At 45.0% G+C, this 26,134-nt stretch overlaps 1 protein-coding gene across 5 annotated transcripts in view; it reads left to right on the top strand.

Moving 5' to 3' along the window:
• Window positions 1-26,134, top strand: part of lrp1bb (low density lipoprotein receptor-related protein 1Bb) — a 160,113-nt gene that overhangs the window by 106,931 nt on the left and 27,048 nt on the right. For all 5 annotated transcript variants that reach the window (XM_057036399.1, XM_057036371.1, XM_057036383.1 and 2 more), the window contains 26 exons: window positions 822-962; window positions 1,065-1,190; window positions 1,274-1,405; window positions 3,849-3,983; window positions 4,072-4,201; window positions 4,363-4,489; window positions 4,602-4,753; window positions 5,362-5,486; window positions 5,602-5,973; window positions 7,795-7,984; window positions 9,174-9,378; window positions 11,224-11,416; window positions 13,195-13,320; window positions 14,011-14,139; window positions 14,215-14,334; window positions 15,047-15,160; window positions 15,610-15,759; window positions 15,930-16,052; window positions 18,784-18,903; window positions 19,959-20,087; window positions 20,443-20,565; window positions 21,388-21,528; window positions 21,768-21,955; window positions 22,875-23,058; window positions 23,130-23,215; window positions 25,104-25,226. In XM_057036399.1, the coding sequence (XP_056892379.1) occupies window positions 822-962; window positions 1,065-1,190; window positions 1,274-1,405; window positions 3,849-3,983; window positions 4,072-4,201; window positions 4,363-4,489; window positions 4,602-4,753; window positions 5,362-5,486; window positions 5,602-5,973; window positions 7,795-7,984; window positions 9,174-9,378; window positions 11,224-11,416; window positions 13,195-13,320; window positions 14,011-14,139; window positions 14,215-14,334; window positions 15,047-15,160; window positions 15,610-15,759; window positions 15,930-16,052; window positions 18,784-18,903; window positions 19,959-20,087; window positions 20,443-20,565; window positions 21,388-21,528; window positions 21,768-21,955; window positions 22,875-23,058; window positions 23,130-23,215; window positions 25,104-25,226 (3,884 nt within the window). The remainder of the gene's footprint in view (window positions 1-821; window positions 963-1,064; window positions 1,191-1,273; window positions 1,406-3,848; window positions 3,984-4,071; window positions 4,202-4,362; window positions 4,490-4,601; window positions 4,754-5,361; window positions 5,487-5,601; window positions 5,974-7,794; window positions 7,985-9,173; window positions 9,379-11,223; window positions 11,417-13,194; window positions 13,321-14,010; window positions 14,140-14,214; window positions 14,335-15,046; window positions 15,161-15,609; window positions 15,760-15,929; window positions 16,053-18,783; window positions 18,904-19,958; window positions 20,088-20,442; window positions 20,566-21,387; window positions 21,529-21,767; window positions 21,956-22,874; window positions 23,059-23,129; window positions 23,216-25,103; window positions 25,227-26,134) is intronic.

Raw genomic sequence — 26,134 nt, forward strand, 5'->3', positions numbered from 1 at the left:
GGATCCATTAGGCTGTTTTTAATTGGGGGAGCAGAATTGGCTCCATCTTCACCACATTAACAGAGATAAATGAGAGAGCCAGCGAAGGCACCTGCCTCTCCTCCTCTCCACATTTTAGTCAGATTTTCTCGTCACGTCTGTGACAGAGCGCTGACTCTGAATCACTGATGTCTGCACAAGGGGGAAACGTGGGTGGTGGCGTGGAGGAGCTGGTGGCGGCAGCGCACCAGGCCTGACCCTGAGCGTGTTTTAAATGGGCCTTTTCCGAAACGACTGAGGCAAATATGGCGTTATGGTCATCGCACGTTTTATTAGCGAGTTCTTTTAAATTAGCCCAACTGTACGCTGGATGCTGCGCCCGAGTTAAAAGAGAGAAGAAAACATGACCCGGCTCGAATTCTTCAGATAAGTGGAGCATTTTCGGAGAAGAACCTGATTCCTAAATATGAAAGTAGCCAGGGAGGATGCATGCATCATTAAGGACGAGCGGGAAGAGCGGGGAAGGAGGTCTGCTACACTTTAATCTCAAAGTGACTCAGAGAACGTTTCAATTATTGAGGGCTTTTTTTTTGCGCGAGCGCGCCAGTCTTGGTGGATTACAGTGAGAGCTCAAGTGCGCCATTATTGCTCACAAAGTATAATGAAGGCGATTGTGCGGTAGGTGTTCCTGTTTGCACTGATGCACAAGATTCCCTTCCAGCGAAGGGAGACGGGAGGAGGTGACTCGTAATTTCACCGCAGCTCCATCTGCAGACGTGATTTATGATCCAGGCATATGTTTTATGACACCGGCATATGCTGTGTGACGTTGATGGTTACAGGTGGCAAACTGTGGTGGGCAGATGAGGACTCGGGACAGCTGGGAACAGTTACCAAGAGAGATGGGAGGAACCTGGCCATCCTGAGGAACAAGACCGCCGGCGTGATTCACATGAAGGTGTACGACAGAGAGGGTCAGAAAGGTACCCTTATTTCTTTATCTGCCCCTCAGAAACACACATGGACGGCACAGGCTTGAGGCTCCTATCAGCTCCTAACGTCTGTCGGTTGTGCTTAACATTCAGGAAGAAACCCGTGTCAGGTAAACAACGGAGGGTGTTCCCAGCTCTGCCTCCCCACTTCGGAGAACACCCGGAGCTGCTCGTGCACCGTCGGATACAATCTGCGCAGTGACCGCGTGTCTTGTGAAGGTAACCAACAATGGGTGGATGGACGGATGGAGAGGCTGTTATACCTCTGTCGGGGGCTTTAACGTGGTATTTTCCTGCTTTAGGTGTTGACTCTTTCCTGATATATTCCATCCACGAGGGAGTCCGAGGTGTTGCTCTTGATCCAAATGACAACAGCGAGGCTCTAATGCCCATCACAGGAACACTGTTTGCTGTGGGGGTCGACTTTCATGCAGGTATGATACCAAGCTCCACCCGGGGATTTCCATCCTTGAATATTAAGCAGATATTAAGGGTACAGCGTGCACTCTAAATCACCTCTATTGTCTTAAAACTCACTTTCCACGTGCAAACATGTCCAGTTTTCATGTCGGGGTATCGGCATATATTTAAAAGCATGGACCAACTCCTAAAAACACTCCATTAGTTTCCCAGAACCTAGACTCTTCGTCAACATTACTTTTAATTTTATTTGTAAGAGGACATTTTTGGTATTCTCATAACTGTGTTAGTGTTTGTGTCCTTGTCTGCGTTCATGAAAGACATTCTAATAGAAGCCTCAACATGTATAATATCAGCCTCATTCCTCTCAGTCCCTTGGAAAAAAAAAACCTGAATATAAAGCAGTTCCAGAGATATTATATCAATGAAGGTACGAGAATGTGCAGCGCCCAACGTAGGTCTGAGCTGTCGTTTGTTATGGCCTTGCTTCATTCCACCCTATAGTTACGATAAAAATAATCCATTTATTACACTTACAAATGCTATGAATATCCTATGGGCTTGTAGCATTCCATATATGTAATAGGCTGCCACGGAAACATGATAACAAAGGCTTTGCAGGGGAAATTGCGAAGCTGGAAACGGAAACAAACTGCCCACATTTTGATGCACTGAGAATTTACAGTAATTTTTTAGAGAAATGGATAAGCAACACGGCTCACTTCTGGCATTTGTATGGAGAGTAGGCAACATTTGTAATATGAAATATGAATAGAACGCGCAACCCAGAACAGGATCCCATCTATAGCAAATATTTAGAATGCAGATGAAAGCTGCTTTAGAGTCGGAACGTCTAAAAGTCTCATAGCCTTCATTTAAATCCATGTAGACTCTTCCAGTACTATCATCATTTTAAGGGAAGGCATATTAAGGAGAAAAATCCAAGGAAGAAATGAAAAGAAATCATTTTTATGGTTGAAGGATGGCAATGCAGCACTATCCTGTTTTTTTTTTGTCCTACATCCATCTCTGAAATGCTTCTGTTGGTCAGAGATCTAATGCATTTGGGGGCAATTGCAGATGTACATTTCTATCCAATGATTGACACTAGCAGTAAACACCGGTGAGTTTATCTCACTAAAACCTTGGGCCTGACATTCACGGGGATGTCACCCGACCCATAAAAGGTTTGCAATTGTTTCAGGAATGGTAATCCCCCTAAAGGCAACAGCACTAGCTGGTGTATTTCCACCAGTTCCACCAGCAGGAGATCCACCGTCACTGTTAAAGCGATTGAATCTTCTTCACAGGCACATCACATAGATACTGAATCAAATTTGGTTTCTGATTCGAGACAGTCGCTGTCCCTGAGAGCTACTTTCTGCTGCGAATTGAATTGTCTTGCTGGGGGGCACCGGTGCCATCTGGGGAATGCTGGTACCTTTGAGCCGGGGCTTGTTCTACAGGACTATGAGGCAAACGCTGGGCTCATGGGTGTCCCGGTGATCAATCCTGATCAATTGTCATTTAGAGCCGGTGGAATTCAGTGAGGTTTTCTGCTGCAGACGCGTCAAATCTGTTTCTCCCAAACGCGAAGCACAAACGTGGTGACATCTGACCGATAACAGGTCCTTCTAAACTAAGCAAGACAATCATCGAGGCACGTTGAAATGATCTGAGCTGATAGTTGTGTATGAATCAACACCAAAAATGAGCATGTTCACACTCTTAGTCAGTCGCCAGGTTTGCAACAATATTGGATCAGGCTTGAGTCAGTCTGCAGTCTGACTGAAATGTATTCCTGTATCTAAGTACCATCTTAGGTGGATATCGATCTTGATGTGTGACTGGAGCTTTCGGTAAAGAGGAAATGAACAGATGGCCATCCCAGAAAATATGAAGGCCTAAAAACAAAGCAGACGCACTCTGCAACAGGAAAGAAAATGCATTACTAAGCTTGTCCGAGGGCTGCAGCTGATTGTTTGTGCACATTTACGCCGCCATTAAGACACCAGAGAGGAGGAGATGAAAGCCAGGCGGCTGTGCCTGTCAAGTCTGAGCCTCCTGTTAACCCAGTGCAAAGACGGGCTGTACAAATGGGTGCAAATACACATGTAATGTCACATAACCTCATAATAGCCAGCAGAACTGACAGCCGAGCACAGAGATGCAGTTAAGTGCAGTACTGTCAATGCATCATGCATCATCCTGCGCTATATAGAATTCAGTGGGGGCCTATAACATTTACAAAAACAAAAAGCAAATTATTGTTCTAAAATGTGTCCTCTCTATAATCTGGACTGTCCAACAAGAGCTGTGAGTGTCCTCTGTTGGGTGTTTATGTCGTCATGTTTTATGTCTCCAGAACACATTTGGTGAAATGGGCCGTTTTGATGAGCTTGTTTTTGTTTCGGGCTGTGATGGATATACATCACATTTCTTTCCCCCCTCTGACAGGCAATGACACCGTGTACTGGACGGACATGGGACTGAACCGGATTTCCAGGGCCAAGCGCGACCAGACGTGGAGGGAGGACGTCATCACCACTGGCATCAGCCGGGTGGAGGGCATCGCCGTCGACTGGATTGCTGGTTCGTCCCTCAAATTGAGCTAAATTTGAGTCTATATATGCATCTAAGGACTGAATAATCCCCACTGCTTTCTCTCCCATCCACACAGGAAACCTGTACTGGACGGACCACGGTTTCAATCTGATAGAAATCTCCCGTCTGAATGGTGCCTATCGCTCGGTGGTCATATCTGAAGGTCTGGACCAGCCCAGGGCCATTGCGGTGCACCCACAGAAGGGGTAGCCGACTTTGAAAACCTACAATTCATGCAGCAAAGCTTTAGTTTCCCTGTTAGCGTTGCGCTGAAACAATTCAGTAAAGACACAGAGATGTAAATCTATCCAACGTATGTAACGAGATGGACCTTCTGACTCATTCACCTTTTTTTTTTCTCATCTAGGTATCTCTTCTGGACCGAATGGGGGAAGATCCCCTGCATCGGGCGCTCTCGCCTGGATGGCTCCGACCAGGTTACTCTGGTCAACTCTGGCGTCATGTGGCCAAATGGAATTTCTATAGACTATGAGGTAGCGGCTCTCCACTCCCTCCCGCCGGGCAGCCTCCTCTCATTTCTACCTGGGATATGACTTTGCCTAAGAGGTTATGTTTGTGATTCGGAATTTCAAATTACTCTTGCAGGAAAACACATTATATTGGTGCGATGCTCGCACGGATAGGATCGAGAAGATAAACCTTGAGACAGGTGAGAACCGGGAGATTGTGCTGTCAGCAGCCAACGTAGACCTCTTCTCTGTTGCGGTGTTCGGCCCTTACATCTACTGGTCTGACAGGTAATTTATTATTCTCTTCAGCGCGCAGCCATGAATTGGTCTGCAATACTAACCTGACAATAACCCTTCCCTTGGAAGCTCTCAGGTGAAATTATGAAGAAAAGCTTTACCTCCGGATCACTGTCAAGGAAAAAACTCACTACATCTGGATTCAACGCCAATTTCTTTGTTGAATAGTTGATCTTCACACAAACACCTCCCTTATTTACTATTTATTTACTAAAAAAGTAAAGGAATAACACAGCAGTGCCACAACAGATGGAAACCTGGAACCAGCGATGCTTTAAGAAATAGTCTAAAATGAAAACAGGTTCTGATATTGTGATTGACAGTTCTTCCTGTGTTGGCTGGGCAGCCATATGGGCAGCGAATGGCTAAAATGCCTCCCCTCCCCTTAATTCTATACTGTGCAACTCTGTAAACTCTGTTGCCACGGTGATATGGCACCATCTGTTACGCTGACCTCAGAACTGTCAATTTAATGAGCCATAATATTTTCTTTGTGCCCGTAGAAGGTAGCTGCAACAAAGGTCCATATGCTGTTTGGTGCCAAAGTGAGCTCGATGAAAGCAAACTGCACATTCTAAAGCGGCTGTTTACTGTTCCAGGGCGCACTCGAACGGTTCCATTCGCCGTGGCTTCAAGACTGACACCAGCGAGCCCTTGACCATGAGGAGCGGTCTGGGTGTGAATTTGAAGGACGTGACTGTCTTCAACAGAGGCAGAGAAAAGGGTAGAAGGATCAGTCCTCTCACGTCTTTCCTTCCTCCTCACTTTTTGTATTTATCACCGTGCACAACTCAACCAAAGCAGGCAGCAGTAATTGAACATGTGTTGGGTTTTTAAAGGAACCAACCCGTGCGCCCGGAGCAACGGAGGCTGCCAGCAGCTGTGCTTCCACCTGGGCAGCGGCCGCCGGACCTGCTCCTGCGCCCACGGTCGCCTGGCCGAGGACGGCTTTGCCTGCGAGCGCTACGAGGGTTATCTGCTCTACTCTGAGAGGACCATATTGAAAAGCATTCACCTTTCAGATGAAAGTGACCTCAATTCACCCGTTCAGCCGTTCGAAAATCCGGCTTTTTTTAAGAGCGCCATCGCCCTGGCCTTTGACTACAGCCAGGCAACAGCCGGGACCAACCGCATCTTTTACAGCGACGCCCACTTCGGAAACATCCAGATGATTAACGACGACTGGACGGGGAGATCTGTTGTCGTGGAAAGTATGTTTGTGCTTCTATTGTGCTCTTCTGTGGTGCCCATCACGCTTCATTCCTTTCAAGGTCCACTTAAACTGCTGTAGTATTGTAGAATTTTCTTCCCATGTGCTACAATTCTGAGGTCAACACGGGAAGGTCTGAGGTCTGAAAAGAGCAGGATAACAGCGGGCTCCCATTCAATTCTCTTTTTTTCTGTCCACTCAATCCAAGAAAATGATTCTGCTGTTGTTGGGTGACAACAGTTTGTCTCTTAATTGGACCCAAGTGCTTACAGCTAAACGTCACAGTTAGTTTTGCCAAAGTGAAATTGTGCTGGAGTCATACACGTGCAGGATGAATCTTGTCTGACTCCTCATATTATTTCTATCATACCCTGTGTAGTGAATTATACATTAAGAAGCTTTTCCTTCAGTTGGCCTTGACGTACATCTAATTAATGGAATGAGCAATCAGCCGGGTACAGTGCTCTGCCTTTGAAAGCCTTGTAATTCACCAGTCACTCACTGAACAATGGCACCAACTTCCCTTTATTCCTTCACTGCATTCCAGTCAGTCGTGTCTTGATAAGCATGACTGCCGTCAGATGAGAAGCCGGAGTCTCTGTCTGTTCTGCTCGACTAGCATCCTGTGGCGTTCTGGGAAGTATCTACTGGGAGCATAGTTCAGCACCTTCTCCCTCATCACTGACAGAATGTAACTGATCCGTTCTCAGCCATCCTCTCTTCCATTTCCCCTTTCATTCTTTCTTTGGTTACAATTCATTGGTGTTAAATAAGAGCATGAGCCAAAACATTTAGCCAGCTAAGCCGTGTAGAATTTACAGCACTGGCCTTTTTTCTGTCTCACATTTTCTGTCTGGCTCCAGCCGTTAGAAGGTGAAGATGTTAATCTCCCATATTTTCCTGATTAAATTCAGTGTTTCCACTTAATTACATCCAGCCCCATCAACAGCCTGAAAGAACCACCAAGCTGCTGCTGCATTTACTGCTATTAATTAGCGATTTGCTGACTCAGGCGGATGGCTATGCAAAAAAAAAATACTGGAACAGGAGTTTGTTTTCCTTCTTTTATTGGTTATGTTTCAAACTAATTTGACAGATGATCTTGTGAACTATGTCACTGTAGTTGGTTATTGTTATCTGTATCAACTGTCCCACTATGGGGAGGAAAGCATAGTAAGGTACAGACTTATCAAGGATATCGGATATCAGAAGCATAAACCGTATACATGGAATATGAAAATAAACACAAGCTTAGCTATTGTGCATTGGCAGACTGGCTTTGTCATTTCCAGGCTCACTTTTTCTTTTAGTGAATGCTCTGAAACACAGCATTTGAGTTATTATCTTGGCTTATGGGGATGTTTGCAGAAATGCAGCGCTAATTTTGTGGGTACTTGCTATCCTAGAAAGTGAAAAACTCTCATAAAAACAAGCTCTTGTCCCCTACCTGGCAGTGGAGGGCAGAAAACACCAAAACATCATCACATTATTATTCATGTGAACTGTGGGGACAGTGGAAGTCATATTCTGTAGGAAATATGGTGGACTATTTCAGGGTCTATTTCTGGATGTTTTCTTCCTACCTGTATTACCCTGGCCTCAGAGGCTGCCAAAGGCATTTTGTTTTATATGTTTAGGCAATTGGTTTGCAGCGGGGAGGAAATATAAAAACAACAGACAGCCACTAAGTGAGTCAGCAAATATGTATCGAGCGTTATTGAGGATCAGAGTTTCTCCCGTCAGTCAAAATATGATCTCAAACCCAACTAATGCGACAAAGCCAGTGTTGAATTTCAGAGGTTGTGTGCAAATGTCCTTCCAGATGTGGGTTCTGTGGAGGGACTGGCCTACCACCGGGCCTGGGACACCCTGTACTGGACCAGCTCCACCACGTCCACCATCAGCAGACACACCCTGGACCAGAGCCGAGCGGGCGCCTTCGCCAGGGAGGCCGTGGTCGCTCTGTCAGAGGAAGACCATCCCCACGTGCTGGCCCTGGATGAGTGTCAAAAGTCAGTCACGCTTTCGAGACTATAATATTTGATATTGGATTCTAAATATGGTTTTGTGGCTTAACGCCAGCTTTATAGACAAGTTTATAGAACTTCTGCTTTATTGACGCTGAGCAAATAACTCTGCTGTTCTGTTTCACCAGGGAAAATGACTCTGCAGTTCCGTTGACTCATACCAGTTTATAGACAGACTTTTTGATTGATCTCTCTCGCCATTTATCTATTCATTGGCTTATATGTTGATATTCTGCCAAGGCGAGCCACAGAGAGAGCTCTCAAAGCCCTTGATTTCTTTCTTTTTTCTGCTGCTTACTGTAACATAAATGCAGACAAATGGAATTGGCTCCCTCTCGATCGGAGGACATCATTATTCCAGGCTTTTAAAGATTCACTGTTCCTGCTTTTTAGTCATCCACTTGATGTATTTCTATTTGTTAAAGTACCAGAGCACACGGACGGCGTGTTTGCATAAATACCCACTCACGGATCAGAGGAGGCACATTTGGAAAGTTATCTGATGAAAGTTCCTGCAATGGCAGGCTAACTGTTCGCGTTTAGCAAACGTTTGAACTCCGTCAATAGTTTGGGCTTGTCAACTCAACATAAATCAAAACGCTGTTAGCTGATCCTGTCAAACGAGCAGCCGTTTGTGTAGGTAATGATTTCAGGCGCGGCTGTGAAATGAAACTCAACAAGCTCGTGCAAATGAGCGGCTGACAAAGAGGCTACGCGGTGAAGAGATTTCTCGTTATTATTCGTAGCCGTCGCAGGATCAGCATCAGTTTTCATCATGTTAGAATTATAAATATAAAGATGTTATCTTGGATAGGGTGAATCGAGTCTCTGAGTTCTTTTGTTCCACTAACATAATAGATTTCTTGGCCTCAGACTGTATCTACGGTCAGCAGTTTGGCGCCATATACAATGTTAATTGGTATTCATACGCGAGTGGCTCATTTGCAGGCTTTGACTCTGAGTCACACAATATAAAGGGAAATGTGTTATTGGAGATTTAACTTTTTATTATTTATTTTATGCCAGTCAAAGGATAACAAGGCTACAGAAGCAGGCTACAGAGACCTTACGGATGGGGTTGTGTGCACGGTTGCGGAATAGGAACCTCCAGCTGTTTAATTATTGAGCGAAAAAGGACAGCGGTAGATAATGACCTGTGGGTTTCACTTCCTAGCCTGATGTTTTGGACCAACTGGAACGAACAGAGGCCCAGCATCATGAGATCCACCTTGGCGGGCAAGAACATGAGGATTATCATAAGTTCGGAAGTACTGACGCCCAATGGGCTCACCGTGGACCACAAGGCCGAGAAGCTCTACTTTTCTGACGGAAGCCTCGGTAAAATAGAAAGATGTGACTACGATGGTTCCAGCAGATATGTGAGTAAAATAAGCATCATCCCAAGTGAATTGTATAAAATTTAATTATTCAGTGTCCTTATACTTCATTATTTGCCGTGAAACAATTACGTTATTAGTTGATCGGCAACATTTCCTTGAGACATCTATTTTTTCTGCTTCCTATTTAATTTTCCACGGGGTTCAGGTAACATTGGCTCTGACTGGAGACGCCTCTAGGTTTCTGTGCGGGGGTAGAAATCATCAAGCTCCACCCCCCATATTTCAGTAAAATTATAGCCCAAAATGGTCTAGCTGAGATTTTTGTCATATTTTCGACTGTCTGCTGTGCAGCCACTCTCAATTAGCCGCGCTGCGTCTTCTGAGTCGGGTCAGTAGGCTCAGAAACACTTTCACCTTTGGGTCTCCGGCAGCTCTTTCTGCTGTCTAATCCTGCTAATGAAGGCTTTACTTCCAGCCCGCTCTGGGTGCAAATGCTTCATTCTAATTAAAATGTGTAAATTAAACAGTGGTAGCTAATTGTTAGCTTCACCGGTTTTCACGGCTCCTGTGAAAAATCCGCTGTCCAAAACTCCCTCAAGAGGTTTCGGGACAAGGATATGCGACGACATCATTACCATATCTATCAACACACTACAGAATATTTCAGTGTAATTTTCTGAATTGTTTATCATTTCTCAGAATTATCACAGTATGAAACGATGCTCCTGATTCTGGTATGATTCACCAACATGTAATTAAGGTGTTATGACAGGACCAGGAACAGCAACAATGATACTTCTTTTGCATATTATTTTCCTACACAGATCAGGTGTTTTTCTCACACTGATTTGCCTCATGCACTAATCTGAAATCATTTAAAAGCCGAAGTATTTTTTTTTCCTCTATTCCAATCAATAATACAGGCACTCGGCAGTTGGGTTGAACATGAACAAATAAACATTTATAAAAAGCAGAAGGTCTCTGAGTAGCAAAGCTAAAAACAGGGACATTCATATTTTATAAGTCCAAAACCTTCGTACCAAAACCACCAGACATCAAGGTTAACAACAGATGTCTGATGTATGGTATTGGGATATGAAAATAAAAGCACAATGGAAGCTACACTTTAATTTAATAGTTTGATTACATGTTGTGTGCTTTCAATGTGTGTTTGCCTTGCGTGTGGTTTGTCGATGTTGCGCCGCGCTGAGATCTTTATCCGGGCCTCTGCAGAACCATCACCAACAGTGACATGAGCGCCAGATAAGAGAGGACGGGATCGTTTGTAATCGATTCAGTATTTTATAACAACATTGCCGAATATGGACGGAGTGATAAGAGCACCTGAAAGGTGTTCGTATTTACCCCAAACACCAAACAACCATTCTGGGTTTATTACCGCTGAGATAATGTCTCCCAAATCTAATTTCCTGTCAATGTGTTACATCTTCCTCCATCTGGCATTAGATCTTTCTCTTTTTTTTCCTGTTTTTCCTCGTCTGTCACCCGCCTGATGGCCAGTTGCTGCTTCACACGCAGAGCTGCTTTAATCAACACCTGTCCTGTTAGTCCCAGTATGACACTGGGCTAATGCGGCGCCACTTTAAAGCCTGTCCCACTTAATGACTGAGACCGCAGAGCTGCTGGAGGCTCACATGCCTCCACCCACAAGCTGGAGAATCCCATGAGGGCGCATCTGATGGATTCCTGCCTTCTCGCCAATGACACTGTCATTTACTCCCAACATCTGGGTTAAGCAGTCATGTGGGTGGCGGGGTTGATGTATTGATGAACGACTGTGCTGCAAAGGCCTTTAGCACGTTGTGCCTTATACATGAAAACTAAGATGGAAAGTGGTCCTAAAAATGTGCTCTTCTGGTTAAGGTCATAGTTAAATCTGGACCTGGGAACTTCTATGGTCTCGCCATCCATGCAGACTTTATCTACTGGTCAGACTGGGCCCGTAGGTCAGTGCTGCGGTCCAACAAGTACACAGGCAGTGACACCAAGGTACTACGGGCAGATATACCACACCAGCCGATGGGAATCATAGCAGTTGCCAGGGATACCAACAACTGTAAGTATTTAACCAAGCCAAAACCAGTGGATGTGATGTCTGGTAATATTAGTGAGCCAGGTGTTTCTACGGTATCGGCAGGTCTCTGGACGCGCATATTAATTATGGACAGTTGACCAGATTGAATGTGTTGCTAAATGAGCTTTATTTCTGCCTCACATGAGACAGTTAAAGGAATCCTCGCTGACTTTGTCTGTTTCAGTGACGTACAGACACGCTTTGCCCGAGACCAGTAATGTTACCGCCGCACCAGCACAGCAGCACCTGGAGCAAAAGATAACGCTGCTCCAAAATTTGCAGCACACATTCCCAGTCAGCCAGCATCTCTGTTACCCATGATTCAATTAGCCTGCAGCCCCCCACCCCACCCAGCTTGACAACATTGAGTCATTAACACAGGCTTTTATTGCAGCGATCTTCATCAAGCAAGATTGATGTGATTTGCTCTACCAGTCTATAGATATCACTGTTCCTACTAAGCTTCAACATTTTTCTAATAAATAGAAGAAGGCTTTCACGGCTTTCTCTCCTCCCGTGACATCCCCCCTGTTGAGAAAAACCTTGCTCACTTTCTTCTTCTTTAACCACCCCCCCCCCCCCCCCCACCCCCCACTTTTACCACCACGACTATTTCCTCTAATTATTTGAGCTTAAGTACAGTGGATGTTTGTTGAGGGCTTGTTTGCTACATCCATTTACCCCCACTGTGGAGGCTGTGTAGAGCTTCTGGGGGTAAACTTGGGCCTCAACATACGTTAATGCATGAAAAAACTGCATATAAATGAATCCCTTTTTATTGGAAGAGTAACATTTGGATTCGTAATAGCCACTTAAAAATAATAGTTGAGGTGCAGGATGCTGAATTTGTTACAGCATTAATCAATTAAAAGGATTTGGTTTTTACCGAGAAACTCTAGAAACTTCATTTCCTAATCAAAACAGACTTCTCCTGCTCCATTGATCTAATTTATCAAGCACCATTTATTGCATAAATATGTTATTTCTGGCGCACAATGTGTTAAATGTTTTTATTCCCATGAATGAAACACACGGCTGGCGGGCAACCGACTGGGCAGCTCGACCGGACTTCAAAAACGCTCCTGAACATTTGATGCTACATCTGCTACTAAGGCTCAAGTTGCTCTCAGGACTCGTTTCAACCAGCAGCTTCTTTGACAGCTTTTGTGGTCGGGTCGCGCCTTCTGCCGCGTTACACATCCAACAGAACTTTTCCACACAGCACCTCAGGCAACAAGTGTATGCACAAAGTTAAGGCATTTACTACCTGTCAGGGCTGATCGTGCTCAGTCCCGATGTGCACCTTCAAACAACCACCCTTTTTTCCTTTTGTTGGTGCATTTCAAACTGTTGGGTTTTTATTTTATATATATATATATATACAGTATATACAGTATATATATATATATACTGTATATACTGTATATATATAGGTCTATATATATATATAGGTCTGTAATGGAAACAATGGGTGTGCAACATTTCACACTTGAATTAACTACATAATTAATAGTTGGTTCTCCAAAGTGTTGGGAAAGCGACTCCACTCCACTTGATTGCAGAAGTGGTGTGGGTTATTTGTATAAGTAAATAACTGTGATAATTGCACGCCTGTTCGGTCGGTCATCACAACACCTTAATAAACAACAGGTCCGGACTGCTGACATCTGATGGTCCTCAGGAGTGTATTTGTTCTATTTTTTGAGTTGATTTGAACTGTTTCTGCCCATCTAATCTCGTTTGCGTGATTGTTGTCGAAGGTGAGTTGTCCCCCTGTCGGAACATGAACGGAGGCTGTGGCGACCTTTGTCTGCTGACCCCTAATGGGAGGGTCAACTGCACTTGCCGTGGGGAGCGTGTGCTTCTGGATGACAACAGATGCGTGTGTAAGTCGTCGAAAGATCTGCAAAAACCTGTCCTTAAATCACTCTGGCCATTGATTCCAACTGCAGCCATAATCACATGTTCAGATCCTGCTGTATAAACTCATTATTGGCAGTTTTTTTCCATTTAAATGAGCGGCAGCTTTATCTTCCTCTTTGGATTAAGGAGGAGGAAGTCAAGAAAAAGGGGAGTGCCATGTTGATACCATCTTGCTCACCTAATTTGACACAATTCTGGCTGCGCTGATTAGAATGTGATGTGTGGACAGCACATATGGCAGCAGAAGCTGTTTAAACAAGGGAGATTTGGAAAGACTAAAAATAACAGACGACTCAGAAGATCTGGATGGCAGCCTGGATGTAAGCTCAGAGGATACACACCCCCATTACTTCATTACCAGCCCGAGAAACAGTTTTTGAATTGTGGAGTCGTAACCACCAAAGCCGTGTTATTCTTTTTTTTCTGGAATTTTCACATTGCCTCAGGACTGAAATAACAAAGCAGTGTTGACATTTTACTAGAGAAAAAAATACGTCACGGTATGCTAAAAGTTTCACAGGCCTTTATCTCAGGCCGAACTAGAAGGGTAATAATGTTATTGATTGCAGCTATGACATTTACAGTAATGTTTACTGGTGTTTTCTCAGTGCTACGAATGACAACATTCTTTCAATCTTGCCGTTGTCCTGCAGCAGAAAACTCCTCTTGCAACATCCACACTGAATTCGAGTGTGGCAACGGCGAGTGCATAAACTACCAGCTAACCTGCGACGGAGTGGCTCATTGCAAGGATAAATCCGACGAGAAGATGCAGTACTGTGGTAAGAGAGGCTTCAAAGTTCCTTCTGAAGTATTTGATCCTTTCCTAGCATATTTATGAATTTCACTGTTTGCAGTCAACAGGAGCTGCCGAAAAGGTTTCAGGCCCTGCTACAACCAGAGATGCGTGGCCAACAGTCGCTTCTGCGATGGGATCGATGACTGTGGGGACAACTCTGATGAGGCTTACTGTAGCAGTAAGTCCTAGCTTGTTAGATCTTCCATCCAAGATATCCTGCCTCTGAGGGCAGGACCCAGCCACACTAATGCCCATATAAATGTGACATACTAGGCCACGTGCTGCGCTAAGCCTTCACCCTCTAATGAGTACCAAGATCACAAAGAGTGGCACAAATTCAAAGACTCGTCCTTCCCCCACTCTTTACAGCTGCTGAGAGCCCAGGCAACACATTGTGAAGTCAGAGCAATTTGCTCTGACCTAATGGCTAACTAATACACTGAACAGGAAGTCGGTGCTACCTCCGGTGTATAGAGAAAATAGGTTTTTATAAAAACCATATGTTTCTACTTATATGTCTATCCATGTGTCTCTGTTTATTATGATGATAATATATAATGAAGTGTGTTAGCTGCATTGTAAAGAGTGAACATTGTGAGCTGTCCCTCCTGCATATTAGTGTGTGTGATTTTCTTTTTCAGTGCAGCAAGAGGGTCGTGCTATCCATTTAATTTGGGTCATAACGTTGAGTTAATTTGGATGGCCCAGGCTATTTAACCGCACTGATCCCGCTCATCTCGGGCCTCTCACTGTCTGGCAGTTTTCAACCTTGAGCTAATTTTAACCTTCCCCTGAAAGAGGGTCTAAGAATTGTTCTGAGCTGTAGCTGCGGCTGCCTGCGAGTGCTGCTTCCGTTATCTTTTTGAAATGCAAATAACCCCCCCCCGCAGACGTCACGTGCGGCTCGTCGGAATCGTCGTGCAAGGATGGGAGCTGCATACCCAGCTCAGCCTGGTGCAACCAGGTCATCGACTGCGGTGATGCCTCGGATGAGAAGAGCTGCAGTAAGTTCTCTAAGATGTGAATGAACAGCAGTGTAATATCCAGTCTGCACCGAACTAAATTGCAGTGTCTGTTTACTTGTCATCACAATGTTCTTCTTTAGCTCATAATGAAGCAAAATAGTTCAATATGAAAGTGGAGGGCTATTGGAAATCCCCCCAAATCCCTGATACACACATAATGTGGAATAATGACTCAATCACAAAAAAATGGAATATTGAAAACCAATGGGAACGCGGTCCCTTTGGTCTTCTGGGCCACAATAATAAACACTATCGCTCCCGTGGCTTTTACAACAATTTATAGGAAACGATGTGCGTTATCATCACCCACAGGACTATTTTCATAAATCCACGAGTGTCACTCTGATTAAGTACCGTCCAGGTAACCTTTACCTCCGCCGCCGTGTCTGTTATAACCACAGTTATTGTTTCCTGGGTTTTGTATTCAGACCACACAGACTGTTCCCACTTTTACAAGCTGGGGGCGAAAGAGAAGGATTTTATCAGCTGCAACTCCACATCTCTGTGCATCCACCCTTCGTGGATCTGCGACGGTTCAAACGACTGCGGGGACTACGCGGACGAGACCAACTGCCAGGGTGAGCCCCCGCACAAACACCCTCGTTACTGTTGTGGGTTTTCTTGATGTAAGGCGTCTTTAATTGGAAGAGTAATCTTTGTTTTTGGAGTTATGGGGAATAGCATTTAACGAGCTTAATCTCTGCCCCGTGCCAGTGGAGTCATGTGGTTTTGTTGCTTCCCTCCCAAGTTTCCCATGGGCAGAAGTGTGAGGAAGGCCACTTCGCCTGTCCGAGTGGGAACTGCATCTCCAGCGTGTGGCTGTGCGACGGTCAGAAAGACTGTGAAGATGGAGCTGATGAATTCCAGTGCGGTAAACCAACTTCTCCTTTGTCTTTCTTGGTTCCGGCTCCTGCTCAGCAAACTGAATTGGTAATTTGTTTGCTAATGGGTGGAAACGGATGAGGTATTTAGTAGTTTCCAGCACCGTTTGCGGTCGCGAGCATATCCATCCTCGCTAATATGGAGCGATTGGTCGAAATTTTTTTCTTTTAAATAGCCCCGCATCGTTACACCCAGCAGAGGAAGATGATGAAGAATAGTAATAGATGATGATTTATCGTGCCAAAGGCGAGTCCCCATCACTCTGTTCTACACCCACTCATCGTGTAAAAGATTTCAGGAGCGGATGCTGCTGCTTGTTCGGCGCTGCCTCCACATCTAATTTCTGAGTGATGCTGTTCCAAGTTTTGCCCCGTTCTCCCTTTGAATTATCATCCACTGTGCTTAAAGTATAACAATGAACGGCCGAGCCGTCAGCTGCTGCAACCACTCAAGTGAAGGCGTTGCTGCATTACTTTGATTCAGAAGAAGCAGCAATGGCCTTTGCATCGACGCTTTGATCCGAGCTCATTGTTAAATAATTGATCACAATAAAGATCTCAGTTTAAATGCCATGGTCGTTATTAGGCCTCGCTATGAATCAGACTGTTATAACATCGCCTCCCTATATTTAACATGTCCCTGCAGATTTGCGCTGTGTTCTCCCAACACTCAAAAGCCCGAACCCTAATTTTCTGCAGGCTCCTCGCCACGAGGCCCATCTGTGCCCTTCTCGCTTCCTCAGGGTTGGGTAGAAGAACACGCAGGTCCTTCTGGACTGGAACAAAGAACAGAGGAACAGAGGCTGGGAGCTTCTGTGTAAAGATCAAGTCTGTTAAAAGGAATGTGCTCTGTGGTGGACTGGAGTGCTTCTTTCTGCTCACATAAAATGGGCAGTTTTAATTCAACTGGCGACTTCCTTTGGGAGCCTGGTCCTGCTCAAGGTTTCTTCCTGTTAAAGGGGGGAGTTTTTTCTCGCTGCGGTTTTCTGTTCTGGATTCAGACTCTGGGTTTCTGTAAAGCCCCTAGAGGCAGCAACTATAAATAAGGCTTAATGAAATTGAATTGAACTCTCGGGGCTCTGCAGCCTTGGGTTTGCGCTGATTGTTTGTTTCATTTCATTTTGATGACATCTGGTGAGTCAAGTGAGCTCAGTTTGGCTGCGGCTAATGTGCGAAACCACACTGAAGTGAGGTTGTTGCCACTATAATTGTTTTGATGGATAATAATTCCAGCATATCAGTGTGAGACTCTAGTTCAGCGTGCAGGGTTCATTACCTACAAAACTTTGCAGGAGGAAGTGTTATCATGGAGGCCTTATTGAAAATAAACACCTCAGAAACGCAGCCGTTGGTGCTTTCGTTCGGAGGAGCTCACTTGCCTGGTTGGCTCTTCCTGTCGAACGAAGCACCGCCTTTGTTCTCGGTTGAGTTGCAGCTGATTGGGGGAGGCAGTTCAATGCAAACCAGTTACATATTAAATGCTCTGAGAGTTATCTGATTTATTTCCATAAATTGGCCATGAATGTTGTCTGAAAGCTGCAGAGCGCCTGAACAGATCCCATTCATTCCCTTAAAAATGTCATTTGTGCCTGTGTGAAATGATAAAATCCCACGCGTCAAAAAGGGAGCTGGTATAAATTATACCACAGTACTGAAGTTGTGAATAGTCTTTTTATGACAAACAGACAATATTCTCCCCGCTGAGTTAATTATCATATAAAAAGCTCCAGCCATTGATGATCTGACTGCAAAGGCAAAAGTGTTTCGAGGAAAATGTCAGTGCATTTCAGGAATCTCAAATTCCGGATCTGATTAGGAGAACCAGTGATTTGTCACTTGGTAATGCAGAACGTTCCTCTCCGCTGTGGAGCACGACTGAAAATAAGACATTAAAGACTTCTGATATTTCTCATGTGCTGCTATTATGTTAAACACTTGAAACAACTCTCAAAGTGCAAATTTAGTATCATGTGCAGGGAATATGGGCAATAACGGTTCCCAGATTTAGCCATTTATTGATTATTTCCTCCTCATGATGGTGTGATGATAAAATGAGAAGAGAGGCCCATCTGACCCTTGACAGAGCAAACATCTTGGATTCCTCTCTGTTTGCTGACATCTGTAAACACGTTTAAAGCCTATTTTGCAGAACTACTACTATCTTTTACAGCGAGATTAAACATGTCAGCATTTATCTGTGGTTTTATCCTCCACCCTATTGTTGTTCAGGGAACTGATCCGAGGGCCAGTCTGCACTAGGGACCCTTTCCCACCAACGTTCTGGTGGGAACTCTTATTGGAAGGAATTTAGTTGGCTTTATTTGTGACTGAGCAGCAGCTGTATGAACATCAATGAACATTAACAAGGCATCATACCAACATTTATTCATCTTTCCATAAACATAACACCTGGCTGTCAATCCCAACTTAATCAATGAGATGCCATCCAGGCCTGTTACTCAGATTATCCTGATTATGTTTACATCTCACAATCATACCGTGCACTTTATGTGGTACCATACCTGAGTCCTAAAGTGGTATTAAAGTAGCACTCTGCACGATTTCAACATTAATATAGTTTCACGCTTCTATGCTTTATATAGATATACTTTCTATGCCTAAATCCTGAAATAATTATGTTAATAATTATGTCTCCTACTGTGGTTTTGTGATCTTTCTGCTACATTTGTGGGGCTGAAGGTTCTCCGCTCCCCTCTGCAGACTCCTCGTGCTTGTGGAACCAGTTCGCCTGCTCGAAAAACAAATGCATCGCCAAACAGTGGCTCTGTGACGGGGAGAACGACTGCGAGGACGGCCTCGATGAGAGCGCCGAGATCTGCGGTGAGTGCGGCGCCTTTGTGGCCGCCGAGAGGAATCTGCGGTTAAAGGTCACGCTCGATAAAGAATGTGCGACAGCTGCGCGGAGCGAGGAATAAATGGACAGAAACGGGAAAAAAATCCTAATGAGACCACAAATGAGGCTACAGACAATCCTGATGGTTTTGAGTGGGCGCGGGGGGGAACTAGATTTTTCATCACGGAGCTGCAGCTACTCCAACAGGCATCGTGGATGTAATGAATTCCAAAATAAAATAAATAAATCTAAAAAAAAAGAGAGTCCGACCACATTAAAGAGACAGGAATTGCTGTGAACATTGGTTGTATAATTGGATTGTAATGGGGTGTCAAGGAAATATTAATGAAATGGCCTGAAGGTTTCCGAGGCACGATTCCCCTCAAAAGCAAGGTATGAGTTTAAGCAAGCCGTGCCTCACTGAGCCGCTGTATTTAACATTGTTTCGCACCGCAGCCATTTGTTCTGCTGATCCTTCCGGCCTCTAAGAGCAGCGCCTAGATAAAGGAAAGTATTGCTGACGTGCACGATTGCAGCAAATAACACTTACTTAGAGCGCAGTAGCGCTAGGCCAATAGCTGGGTTCTTCCTTCACCCAGCTCCTGTACAACGGATACACATTCATAACATAAAGGCAGTTCATAATAGAAGAATGTGAAAGAGAAGAAGAAAGAGACCTTTTTTTAGTGTTATCTTCAGGTTCACTCAACCTTCTGGGATCCACAATAAGTCCTTGGGTGTCCTTTGCCGGCATTTTAACCTTGTTGGTGTTTATGTACTGGCCCTCCCCTTTGAATCAGGTGACACAAAGGCTTCACCTGGTGTGCAGGATCTTTGCACAAACAGCATTTAGCGTGTTTTTGATGCATCTATCTATATATTTACAAGAGGAAGTGCAACGTGTGCTTTCCATTTATCAATATTCAAAGCTTTCGATGAGAAATGTGCGGCTGCGCTTTCTGCTTAAGTACTGTTGCGTCAGGATCTTGTGTATTCCTCTGCTTTAGGAAGTAACTATAATAGCTTGTTTTGTCCCCCCCAGGCTCAGTGACGTGTGCTCCGGGGCTCTTCAGCTGCCCCAGCTCCTACGGCTGCGTCCCCCAACGCTGGCTCTGCGATGGCGAACGCGACTGCCCTGATGGGAGCGATGAACTGGCCGCCGCCGGCTGTGGTAAATCCCAGGCTGAGCGTCGGACGGATCCTGTTGATTAGAACAAATCTTCACAGAGTCCCCAAATTGGGGACTCATTTCAGGGTTTTTTGTGCGTTAAATGGAAGCTAATGACAACAAAACTCCACAAACATGTTCTGTCAGTTTCTCTGGAATTGTCTGCCAAGCAAAGCAGAGAAAGCCAACAGTGCAGAGCAGCTAGGATCCGAGCTCCAGCACGACTGTGTCCCGTTTGTGAGGATTTTGTGAGGACAGTTGCTAAAAGCTGTCCAATGTTAATATTTCACAAGTGTTATCCGAAATGTTTGGAAAAAACATGGATCATCTTTTAAAGCCGTTTGTTGTCTTGCTGTAGCACCCAACAACACTTGCGATGACAGCTCGTTTCGCTGTAACAACAAAGCGTGCGTCCCGCAGCGCTTCGTCTGCGACCATGACGATGACTGCGGAGACGGATCGGATGAATCGCTGGAATGTGGCAAGTGGATTTAGCTCATCTTTCTTTTGATATCCGGTTGTTCTGCCCTCTCTCACAGCAGTGCTGACAAAGATCTTATTTTATTATTATTATTATTATTATTTATTCCAACACATCTTTCCTTTTCTTTCTCCCTTTTACTTTTCAAATAAGATCAAAACAAAACTAAAATTTCATAAAAGTTTTTGCAGAAGTCAAAAAGTCACTTGCTGCCAGTGTTATTCTTTCAATTTTACACATTAGTCTTAAAAATGAAAATGTCTTTTCTTATTTTAAAGACCCTGCTAGCTCTATGTAATTTATGGCCAGTACATAATATCTAATAGAATATAGATCGAAATATAATGTAATGCTTCCATTTAATCTGATAAATTTCGATCAATTTTAAAACAGATCACGCTGCTGTCCCGGCCCTTTTGGTTTTTGTTGTGGGGAGTCGTAATGAGACATGCAACCTGTGCACAACCATGCACAGAATATGTTCAGGATATGTCTTTTTTTTAAATGATACACGCGGCCGTGCTGTGCTAGCATGCGCTGCTCCTTGCTGTAATGGTTTTAACAAATCCTGTGCTTTTATCCAAATTCTGTTAAGAATAAGGTCAATAAGCACATTTAGCAGAAAAGTATGAATTGGAAACAGCATTATGAAGTTATTGCATTTTGTTCTCCGTGCGCCGTCTGAATTGTGCTAATACGTCTACAGTCTTGGCTACAGAATCGTGCTGCGTCCATTCTTTGAACGATGCCGCCCGCCTGCAGGTTTGGAACTGTGGATCCCGAATTTAACCTGATGAAAACCATCCATCTTCTTTCCTCCAGTCTATCGCTCCTGTGGATCAGAGGAATTTCGCTGCAGGGACGGCCGCTGTCTTCTCAGCTCTCAGTGGGAATGCGATGGCTATGCAGACTGTCCCGACCACTCTGACGAACTGCCTCTGAACCTCAAATGTCTGGCTGCAGGTAAGACCGCTGTTTGGCTCTCAGCAGGAATCTCTTCATTAGTGTCAGGAGCAGCGCCGCTCTCCGGGGAAACCGCCGGGAACATATGGCCAAGACAAAAGGCCCCGGATCCGCGAGAGCTCTCCGTGAAAGGAATTGATCTGTCAGGATCCATTGTGGGGCCAAAAAAGTGCTCCCCAAGTTTGTCGGGGAATTACGGGGAGTTTGGGCAGTGACGGGCCATGTCTTGCATTTTCCAGGAAGCCTGTGCAACGGCTCCTTCTTCATGTGCTCCAACGGCCGCTGCATCTCCGAGAGGAGCCTCTGCGACGGCAGGGATGATTGCGGAGACCGCTCGGATGAGCGGAATTGTAACGTGAACGAGTGTTTGAATCGCCGAGTCAGCGGGTGCACTCAGGATTGCCAAGACTTTCCTGTGGGATACAAGGTAGGTTTAGAGGGGACTAGCCACTGTTCACTGGCTCGGCGGAGCCCCCCCCCCAATTACTCCCTCTACATCAGCCTTCACCGGAAACCATGAAAGAATAAATTAATGAATTGCAGTTAATATAATTGGAATAAATTCAAATGCATTGCAGGCTGCAGGTGAATTGCTCTCTGAGACAAATGGTCATTAAATAATCAGTTTTATTGTCCTTCAGAGTAGGAAAAGGGTTTTAGTTTGACGTCGACCAGTCAAGCTGGGTGGAGATCCAGTCCTACATAATCGCTAGTTGAGCTACACGTTAGCTCACGTTGCTCATAGTGTGGGCATAGACAGTTGGCGCTCACGTACGTATGGTCTCTGCTGTTCTCTATAACCTTGAACGCTGTAAGGAGAGTCTAATGATATGCCGACAACTGTTTGCGCCCCCTCACTGTGCAGGGTGAGTGCGCCGCGCTTGGCAGTGGTGGCATTTGACGTTCAGAGTGCATCCAGGTCAAGGCCACTTCAGCCTTCTCCGCACTGTCCTCTCCTCCCCCCTCGATATATTGGCACTTACTGCAGCAGAAAAGTTGCTTAAAACACAGAAAGCCTTCCTTCTGTCATGCGAGGGGCAGGGCCGGACAGGGAGCACATCAATGCAGACCCCTTAGCGCATCCGTTTGTAGCCTGAACAGGAAGATCAGCAGAAAGGTCCTCAAGGTTGAAACACTGGATGAGAAAAGGATTTACAGGATCCTTGGAGAAGCTGATACAAGCAATTTGAGGTATTTTATGTGTGCCCTGGTTACTGAAATGCTGGGGAAGTTTGACCTAAATGAGCCCAGATTCACACTTTGATCATCGTCGATGGCAGGCGTTAGGTGTTCGTTGCCACTTCCTGTCGCAAATGGGCCCAAAAATCTGTTTGTTTCTTTATCAGTGTAAATGCTGGCCGGGCTTTCACCTGAAGGATGATGGAAAGACTTGTGTGGACGTTGACGAGTGCGCCGCCACTCTCCCGTGCAGCCAGCGATGCATCAACACCTACGGCTCCTTCAAGTGCCTGTGTGTGGATGGCTACGAAGCCCTGGAGCGCAGCCCCAATACGTGCAAGGCTCTGTCCGGTCAGCCTGACGCTCACGTTCACGCTCACGTTCACCTTCAGTCACGTGACTAAAACTCCTTCTCATTTCAGCCGAAGAGCCTTTTCTCATCATGGCGGACCACCACGAGATCCGAAAACTGAGTGTTGACGGCTCAAACTACACGATCTTGAAGCAGGTCTGTGGAATTTATCACCATATATATGGTCATATATGACCAAGGATCCAAGGTTATGAAAATATAGCTTTGTAAGCTTTTAAACACTGAACTTCAATTTCAGGACTCCTCATGCCGCCCCGTAAAGTCTGATTTTTAAATTATAGAGTCGCAAAATTGCGGAGCCCACGGAAAATCAGTTTGCCACTTCTTTGTGTCATGACTGCGACTCAGGGCAGCGCTCGAATCTGACTGCTGATTATCACAAATGGTTTGGGGCGATTTACTGTAAATCGGCCTACACCCCTCCCACTGACTGCCTGGTGGCTGCAGCAAATAAATGCACTTAACTGTCAGTATCAGGGTTTCTCATTACCCACATCTCACTTTAAATCTCCAAATGTTAGCTTAATGGAAGCTAGAGAAGAGAACGTGCATATTACCAAGAGGCGGTGGGTACTTTGCTGACCTCAGATCGCTTACAACCCCATTACACACCAGCATTATTTTGTGGTATTATGCAAATTTCAAATGCAATCTTATCATTTTTTCATCCATACTGCATTTGCTGTTAGCATCAAATAGCTTCCCATCAGAAGCACGAAATGACTTGGTCTAAGAGAATAATGGAAGCGCATTGTTGAATGATTATTTTAATGCGCCCCTTTAACTTTCCAGTTGTCGATTACAGCTGAATAAAACTCTCCAAAGGTACGCAGGCTCATTTTCTAGGCTGAGGTTTGTGTCCAGTAAATCAGGGTTTACATGAGCTGTGTGATCATGAGATTCTCATGCACAGATGCCAGTAAAGTTAGGATATGAGACACCTCAAGATAAACAATCAAGTGAAAACAGGCACAAATGATATCACACATGCACGTAAAACAGACCATTATAGCAGCTGTCACTAATTTAAACTGCTCAGTGATTTAATCCAAGAGAGCCTCCGTTCTATTCACCACACGATCTAATCATCAGATGTCTCGTATAAAAAGATTAAAATTCCGTTTCGTGTTTTTTTTTATTTTATATTTTAAAAAACCTCTCCACAAATAATAAAATAAGTTTTTGAAGTATTTTGAAGCCGTCCTCTCCCACCATAGAGATTAAACAGAAGCATCAGAACAAAAACTTCCATTTGTAGAATTCATTCAAGAGCCCAAGTCAAATGTTATCAGTAAATGGTCTAAAATATTATGCTGTGATATCACAAAAACAGAATCTTCTATTTGAGGTTCCAGTGACAGTTTAGGGGGTCGCTGTAGGCCTGGACCCTGACGTGTGTGTGTGTGTGGCTGCTGCTCACGAAGAAGAAGAACTCTTCCTTCGACACCTGAAGGGTGTTGACGATCCGATGAAGACGTCTTATTCTGCCCGCCAGATTATCTGACACCACCTTTGCTGTAAAATGGCAGCATGAGGGACGGGGGGGGGGGGGGGGGGGGGGGGGGTGCGCTTGTTTTTCTGCTTGGTTTGACTGATGGCCAGGGTCAGAGGAGGAGAGTGACTGACTCACTCTGCTACTGTGATGGACATTTATGGCTCCTGCTTCAGACGCTCCGGAAGGCAGAAAGCGTCACGGCCTTTGAGGCGAAAACAGCAGAGTAAATATGAACAGTACGACAAACTTCAGAAATGAAAGTATCGTTTGTGGTGAGAGGTAAGGAATGGACAAGAGAGGGGGGATGTCCAAAGGCTCAGTCAATGTCGGCATGCATCAGCACCCATCATCACTTTTGGGAAGGTGTTGGACTGTCTTCTTTGAGATAAAAAAATAAATGAAAAAGTCGAAACTGGGGCGTCTCCTCTAGCGCCACGTCTACTCAATGCAGCTTTCTTGGTCGTTACGTGTTGCAACACTTTCCATCGATTGTCTTTGTTGAAACTGTTGGATTATTTCTCCACTCAGGGCCTCAACAACATCATCCACATAGACTTTGACTATAAGAAGGAATTCATCTACTGGGTGGACTCAACAAGGCCAAGTGGTCGCAAGATCAACAGAATGCGCCTTAATGGAAGCGACCTCAAGGTACCGCCACATTTCGACGCCGTCTCTGATGGATTTCTGGTCTTTTTGCCACCCACACAAGACATAACATGTATTTAGAATGAGCAAATGATCGACAGCGACGTCCACAGAAAACATTTGGTTCAATCTGACTCCATGTTGACAAAATGAAAAAAGTCCTACTGATCCTGCGCTAACGATCGCATGCTAAGGGGTAGCGCTGGGTGTAATCAACAAAGGTTTGCCTGGGTCACGGGATCAGAGCCCAGATGTCGGAGATGCGGCGATGACAGCAAAACACCTGCGGCGCTCCCGTTCCACATCTCATTAGCGCTGGTGTGTGGAGGGATTAGGCTTAGTCGGCTCAATTACTTCCACAGCCCCTTTTTGAGCCACCGCCACAGCTTAGCAGCAGAGTAAACTGTCAGGGACACAAATTGAGGAGTTTCTCACATTTGCTTAATTAAAACCCAACCAGCAACTGCAACCATCGCTGTACACAGAGGGGGGGTGAAGACCGGCGCCGCGCTGCTCACGTCTTCCCTTAATCTGCAGGTTTATTCCAGCATGCATACGTGTGCGATACGTGAAGAGGCTCCTATGAAGATCCTACATGTTCCAAGTCACAAGTATTAATAATTCAACCTCTAAATATCGGCGTGTTGCAGCAGTGGCGTCGCTGCATTCATCTGCCGGCTGCATTTACTGCAGTTGTTATATGCATCTGCTTTGACAACGTGTTTCATTATGCACCCAAATCAGCAGTGTCACTGCTATAAACATGTAAACACAATTGAGTTAAATTAAGCCCACACCCGGTTTCTTTCATTTGATTCGTATGAGCAGCCTCCACAATTGTAGGAATGATCAGTGAACTCATCCACAGCCTGTAATTTAAAAACAGAGCATGCATATTTATGCACTCTATG

This window comes from Takifugu flavidus, chromosome 1 (genome assembly GCF_003711565.1).
Source record: "Takifugu flavidus isolate HTHZ2018 chromosome 1, ASM371156v2, whole genome shotgun sequence".
Taxonomy (NCBI): Eukaryota; Metazoa; Chordata; class Actinopteri; order Tetraodontiformes; family Tetraodontidae; genus Takifugu; species Takifugu flavidus.